Below are 7,647 nucleotides of genomic sequence, written 5' to 3' on the forward strand. Positions count from 1 at the left end.
TTCTGCAGCTTTAAATAGTAGAATATAGAATTTGTCCCTTTCTCACATGATTCCTTCCCTCTCTGCTTTCTGCTCTGAGGTGACAGTAGGAATAACTCTGACAGCACTCTCTGTGTGCCCAAATAAGCCTCAGCCTCGCTCTCTTACTGCGACGAAAGCCAAATGTGGTTGATTAAAGTTAACAAAGAAAGATGAATTATCCGTCTACAAAAGACAAATAAGAGACGAGACCAAGAGGACAAAGAGTCTGGACATTGGAGCGGACCCAAATACGGCTCGACAGACTCCAGAATCCCTGCTGAGCCTGGACCTACATACGCTGGCTTTTTCAGTCGTTGGCTTAAGCTAGCTATGTCTATGTCCTCTCCTTTCAGCTATCCATGAGCCTACGCTGGAAATTATTTAAAGTAACGAAAAAAAGATGGATGGACTTATGCATCATGTTTTAATAAGTTCAGTTTTGATCTTAAGTTAATTATATCAAGGGTTTATTCACAGTTTAATATTAACACAATTTCAAAGTCATCTTCATCGTCAGTTTTGTCGATGCAGGCTAAGTGATGTAGATTTCAGACTTCTGGAATATATTTTAATATGAAGCAACTCATTAAATCCACATCCAGCACCGACAGCTGCAGGAAGTGAGATAAACACAAAGAGAGAAACTGACACTGAAAGGTGTTCAAAAGTCTAAACCACCTTAATGCAGGTTTTTAACCCTCTCAGATCTAAACCATGAACATGGCTCAGCATCATTCCGAGCCGCGGCCTCGGTAAACTCCGTCTATAATCGTACTTATACGGAAGAAGCCGAGCGGTTCCGGAGCTTTCCGGAAGCTCGGGCTGTTGTTTCTCAACATAAACAGCCATGGCGGAGGCTGCAGCAGCGTCTCCTCCAGCAGGGACCGGAGGCTGGACCAAACACGTCACCTGCCGGTAAGACCACAACCACAACCAGAGCCAGAACCAGAACCCGGCGGAGAACATGTCGAGGATCACCGTCTGTGGTTTTTAAACAAAAGACTGGACGGCGTTTCCGGTTTCAAACGACCGACTGACAGCTCGGTCAGCTGTTAGCCAGCTAGCTGTTAGCTTCCCAAAGCCCCGTTTTGTTATTCCCACAGCTCCCAGTTAGCATCGTGTTGTTTCCACAGCTCCCAGTTAGCTTCGTGTTGTTGTTCCCACAGTTCCCAGTTAGCATCGTGTTGTTCCCACAGCTCCCAGTTAGCTTCGTGTTGTTTCCATAGCGTCCAGTTAGCTTCGTGTTGTTCCCACAGCTCCCAGTTAGCTTTGTGTTGTAGTTCCCACAGCTCCCAGTTAACTTCGTGCTGTTGTTCCCACAGCTCCCAGTTAACTTCGTGTTGTTGTTCCCACAGCTCCCAGTTAACTTCGTGTTGTTGTTCCCACAGCTCCCAGTTAACTTCGTGCTGTTGTTCCCACAGCTCCCAGTTAACTTCGTGCTGTTGTTCCCACAGCTCCCAGTTAACTTCGTGCTGTTGTTCCCACAGCTCCCAGTTAACTTTGTGCTGTTGTTCCCACAGCTCCCAGTTAACTTTGTGCTGTTGTTCCCACAGCTCCCAGTTAACTTTGTGTTGTTGTTCCCACAGCTCCCAGTTAACTTTGTGTTGTTGTTCCAACAGCTCCCAGTTAACTTTGTGCTGTTGTTCCCACAGCTCCCAGTTAACTTGAAAACAGACCTCGTCGTCGTGGTTTCTGACTGTCGTTGTTGTTGTTACTGACTGTCGTCGTCGTGGTTACTGAGTGTCGTCGTCGTGGTTACTGACTGTCGTCGTCGTGGTTACTGACTGTCGTCGTCGTGGTTACTGACTGTCGTCGTCGTGGTTACTGACTGTCGTCGTCGTGGTTACCGACTGTCGTCGTCGTGGTTACTGAGTGTCGTCGTGGTGGTTACTGACTGTCGTCGTCGTGGTTACTGAGTGTCGTCGTCGTGGTTACTGAGTGTCGTTGTCGTGGTTGTTACTGACTGTCGTCGTCGTGGTTACTGCGTGTCGTCGCCGTGGTTACTGACTGTCGTCCTTGTGTTCTGTTTGCAGATACTTCATGCACGGTCTCTGCACAGAAGGAGAAAACTGTCGATACTCTCACGATCTGACCAACAGCCAACCAGCAGCCATGATGTGCAAGTTCTTCCAGAAGGGGAACTGTGTGTTCGGGGACCGATGCAGGTAAACAAACAGCTCCCAGTCGCTTCATCTGAAAACGTTAAACTGGGCGCACAAACAGGCTCGTCCTATCAAAGCTCCTCGTTGTCGCTCGAGCTTCATCACAAGTGCCTCGACTTCTGACCTGACGCCTGAGAGCGCCGCTCCGAGTGTCCTCGTGTTGTTGACGCACTCTGATGAGTCACATGACTGTTTGAAGAGGGAAAGTGTTGAAGGAGCTGCCAGGCTGCATCTGTCCTCAGTCATCTGTAATATTGATTTCATTTCTTCAACATGAGTCACGTGTGCTCGCTGCAGACCTTTGGAAGGATCCAAGAGTTGAGGGTTTAAATCCCCGTTGTCTCTGAAGACGTGGAGCTGTTATTAGACGTGTTCAGAGATGAGGGTGGACGTGCACACAGAGGGACAGCTTGATCCTGCCTTATCTAAGTGATGCAGTCTGACAGTCTGCTCTCAGAGTCTCACACACTGCAGTCTGTGTTCAACCTGCTCATTAATATTCATAACAGGCTCAAACATGCAGCAGATTAGTCTGCTGCTCCAGTGTACCCAGACAGCAGCAGTGTGTACAGACACTGTCTGCTGCATGTCTGGCTGCATCGCCATAGTTACCGAGACCCTCGGAGGACCACCAGCTGCAGCGTGGCGCTCTACTCCCCTGCACGCCATCATTTCTCTGTTCTGGTGTGTTTACTGCCTGAGGACTGAGGAACTCTGTTGTCGTCACATTCCTTCATCCTTGAGATGGAGGTGTCCTCATTATGTGTGTGACCCTGCATTAAGAGTGAAGGGGGGGGGGGTCTATTGTATGGACTCTGTCTCGCTCTCTCACTCCTGCAGCCAGACACCGTGCACTGCAGTCTGCATGGCAATTGCATAACATTGTGTTCCCCTCCTGCTCTCTTTCTCTGAGCCCCCCCCCCCCCCTCCCTTGTTGCTGGGTTCCCCGGGTTCATTCTGCTGCAGCAGCCTCCGCTCTGTGTTATTCATGTCTGGCTCCTCCCCCCCTGCTCTCCCAGTGGCTCTCTGGGAGCAGACTGGTTAAAGGGATGTCTGACAGGCAGCTCGTTCTTTTGTACGGCTGCTTGCTCACACTGTCATGGTCGCACTATCATCATTACAGGCTCTAAATCAGTTACCTCTCACCATGGAGGTCACCACGATCTTTGTTTAATGAGAACACTGCACTGGGTAGATTTTACGCTCAACCAGGAAGTGCTGCTATGTTTTCTTCCCTGAACTTCCTGCCACTTTTCTCCACAAAAACACATTTCAGTTCTTTGTTCAAAAAGGGAAAAGCCAGTTCATCAGACGGACAGATGGATGGATGATGTATGGATGGATGATGTATGGATGATGGATGGATGGATGATGGATGGATGGATGGATGGATGATGGATGGATGGATGGATGGATGGATGGATGATGGATGGATGGAGGGATGATGGATGGATGATGTATGGATGGATGATGTATGGATGATGGATGGATGGATGATGGATGGATGGATGGATGGATGATGGATGGATGGATGGATGATGGATGGATGATGTATGGATGGATGATGTATGGATGATGGATGGATGGATGATGGATGGATGGATGGATGATGTATGGATGGATGATGTATGGATGATGGATGATGATGGATGGATGATGGATGGATGATGATGGATGGATGGATGGATGATGTATGGATGGATGATGATGGATGTATGGATGATGATGGATGGATGATGGATGGATGATGGATGGATGATGGATGGATGATGGATGGATGATGGATGGATGATGGATGGATGGATGGATGGATGATGGATGGATGATGGATGGATTGATGGATGGATGATGGATGGATGGATGATGGATGGATGGATGATGGATGGATGGATGATGGATGGATGGATGGATGATGGATGGATGTATGATGGATGGATGATGATGGATGATGATGGATGGATGGATGGATGGATGATGGATGGATTGATGATGATGGATGATGATGGATGGATGGATGGATGGATGATGGATGGATTGATGATGATGGATGGATGATGGATGGATGGATGATGGATGGATTGATGGATGGATGATGGATGGATGGATGGATGGATGATGGATGGATGGATGATGGATGGATGGATGGATGGATGGATTGATGGATGGATGGATGGATGATGGATGGATGGATGGATGGATGGATGATGGATGGATGGATGGATGGATGATGGTTGTCATTAAAGTGTCCAGACATGCAAAAAAAAGGTAATTTGAAGTGTATGAAAGTGTCATACTGGAGGCAGGCGTCTCCATGGTAACCAAACAGTGAGACGACTGAAGCTAACTCGTTGAGGCGAAGGGTTTCACACGGACAGGAAGTTTGGTGTTCAGGTGCGTCTTCCTGCTTCTTCCTCAGGTTTGAGCACTGTAAACCCACAAACACCGAGGAGCCTCCCGCCTCGCAGACGCTGCCGCTGCCCTCCGCCTCGCTTCCCGGCCCGTCAGATCCAGAACACGGTGGATCAACACCTGGTCCGGGGGCCAGAGACTGGGTCAACGCCGCAGAGTTTGTCCCGGGACAGCCGTACTGCGGACGAGGTAATGTGACCATATTCTACAGAGCCGGCGTGACGTGTTCTGTTTAATCATTGATCTGATATTTTTCTGTATTTGGTGACTCGTCCGTGTTTAGCCGAGCCCGTGAAGGCTGAAAGCTCCGCCCCTCTCATCGAGGAGTTAGACGGTGACGCCGCGCAGGAGAACAAAGAGCTAAAAAAGCAGCTCTGCCCGTACGCTGCCGTCGGAGAGTGTCGCTACGGCATCAACTGCGCCTATCTCCACGGCGACGTGTGCGACATGTGTGGCCTGCAGGTGCTCCACCCCACCGACCACGCCCAGCGCTCCGAGCACACTAAGGTAAAGCTAGATCTGTTGTTTCTGTTCGTTAGGCTAACCCGAAGGTCGAAATGCTCTGCTCAGTTTACTCAACGGGCAGAGGCGGAGCCTAATGTCCGGTGTTTCCTTCGTCAGGCGTGCATCGAGGCCCACGAGAAGGACATGGAGATCTCGTTCGCCATCCAGCGCAGTAAGGACATGATGTGCGGCGTGTGCATGGAGGTGGTGTTTGAGAAGGCTAATCTGAGCGAGCGGCGCTTCGGCATCCTCTCCAACTGCAGCCACTGCTACTGTCTGAAGTGCATCCGCAAGTGGAGGAGCGCCAAACAGTTCGAGAGCAAAATCATCAAGTGAGCCAATCAGACACCTCCTCTTAGTCTGTGAAGTTTATCTGACCCCGCCTTTCTAACCTCAGGAGACTCCGCCCCTCAGACTGTCTAACCTCAGTAGACTCCGCCCCTCAGACTGTCTAACCTCAGGAGACTCCGCCCCTCAGACTGTCTAACCTCAGTAGACTCCGCCCCTCAGACTGTCTAACCTCAGGAGACTCCGCCCCTCAGACTGTCTAACCTCAGTAGACTCAGTCTAACATGTTTTTAAGTGTTCCTCTCTCTCTCTCTCTGTCTCTCTCTCTCTCTGTCTCTCTCTCTCTCTCTCTGTCTCTCTCTCTGTCTCTCTCTCTCTCTCTCTCCTTTTCTCTCTCTCTCTCTCTCTCTGTCTCTCTCTCTCTCTCTCTCCTTTTCTCTCTCTCTCTCTCCAGGTCTTGCCCCGAGTGTCGAATCACGTCGAACTTTGTGATCCCGAGTGAGTACTGGGTGGAAGACAAAGATGACAAGCAGAAACTCATCCAGAAGTACAAGGACGGCATGGGGTAAACACACACACACACAGTGTACACACACACACAGTGTACACACACACACAGTGTACACACACACACACACACACACACACAGGAGGGGGGGGGGCCTCTCTTTGATTTATGACGATAACGTTCAGTAAACTTAGTTGAGGGGACGCGGTCTGACGCTGTGTTTGGTCTTCAGGAGTAAACCATGTCGATACTTCGACCAGGGCCGTGGAACCTGCCCCTTTGGCTCCAACTGCTTCTACAAACACGCCTTTCCTGACGGCCGGCTGGAGGAGGCTCAGCCTCAGAGACGACAGACGGGATCCAACAGCAGAACCAGGGTAACGCCGCTCACCGTCAGAGACCGTACCACGCTCGCAGGTCCATTGTTTTCACATCCAGCACGTCGTCGGTGCACAGAAATCTGCTTTCATGTTTATGTTACCGATGCATCACCTCCTGCACTGCAGCGCCCTCTGCTGGATGTAGAAAGCATCAAGCTCATTAAAGGGCTTTGAATGAAAGCTTCAGTTGTTGTCGTCATATCCACACACTGTGGGCGCTTCCCGCCCTCCAGCGTCTGCAGCGTTCTGTGTTACTGTACGCACCGCTTCTTCTGGTGCCTCTTCGAACTTAAACGTCGGGAACGCCAAAAATGTGTGCTGTACCGAACGGGGCCGCCAATGATCCGGAGATGTGTTCCTGTCCTGAACGCCTCGCGGTGGTCTCGCGTTGTTTTAAGAACCTGTACTTCTGTTTGTGTTGCTTCAGACTAAATCCTTTCCTCCCTCCAGAGCTCCAGGCGGACGCCTCTGTGGGACATCCTGGACGAGCGGGAAAGCACCGACTCGTTCGACAACGAGGACGAGGAGATGGTGACGTTCGAGCTGAGCGAGATGCTGCTCATGCTGCTCGCCGCGGGGACGGATGACGAGATGACAGACTCAGAGGACGAGTGGGACTTGTTTCATGAGGAGCTGGACGATTTCTATGAGATTTACCTATAGCAGCCCCGCCCCCTGAAGCCCCTCCCCCTCCTCACCTGTATACTACACTACACTAGAATGGACTGTCTTGTGCGAGTGATGGACAGTAGCTTCTCCCTCCCTCTGTCTTGTGGCGTGGCCTTTAAGCAGGCCGTTAATAATGAACTTATAAAATATGAAAAAATATAAAAATAAAAAAAGAACCGTCAGTGCGCTCGTGCTAAACATTTTCTATCCTTGTGAGTCTATCCGTGCGGTACGTGTTGAAATCTAAGATTTACGTCAGATTATAAACTTTGTTCAGATATTATAAACATGGTGGAGTTGATCTGTGAGACTCTCCTTCCTGTCAGTGTGACGGCATGATGTAAGATTTTAACCACAAAGTTTGTTTATTAAAGCTGCTCAGAGACGACTTGTTGTGCTGCGCTTTCATACTGTCCACGCCGCCACTCGGCGCCGCCGTCCTTCAGGACACATTCAGGTTAATAAAGGAGCCGGGATATCACGTCAACGTTTAACACTGTAAAAGTCCTGCACGCCCCATAAAGGGTCACTTCCTGTTTGTAAAGACTTAAAGCTGCAGGTCAACACCTTCAGTGTCTGAAGCCTCGTGTGGAGGCTGTTCTCTCCCGGGTTTCCCACGATCCAGCGTCCAATCAAATGAAGGCTGAGCGCTCTAATCAAAGGCATGGTGTTGGTGCAGTTTGTTCAGTGTGCAGAGTTCGGATGG

The 7,647-nt window shown here is 50.0% G+C and overlaps 1 protein-coding gene across 1 annotated transcript; it reads left to right on the top strand.

Annotated features, from left to right (window-relative positions):
• The first annotated feature begins 710 nt into the window (after window positions 1-710).
• Window positions 711-7,329, top strand: mkrn1 (makorin, ring finger protein, 1). The gene is made up of 8 exons (XM_079335467.1): window positions 711-936; window positions 2,055-2,186; window positions 4,600-4,781; window positions 4,876-5,099; window positions 5,214-5,428; window positions 5,839-5,949; window positions 6,125-6,269; window positions 6,723-7,329. The coding sequence occupies exons 1-8, from the start codon at window positions 869-871 to the stop codon at window positions 6,933-6,935; spliced, it is 1,290 nt and encodes a 429-aa protein (XP_079191593.1). The 5' UTR covers window positions 711-868; the 3' UTR covers window positions 6,936-7,329.
• The last annotated feature ends 318 nt before the right edge of the window (window positions 7,330-7,647 follow it).

Source organism: Symphodus melops (genome assembly GCF_947650265.1).
Source record: "Symphodus melops genome assembly, chromosome: 22".
Classification (NCBI taxonomy): Eukaryota; Metazoa; Chordata; class Actinopteri; order Labriformes; family Labridae; genus Symphodus; species Symphodus melops.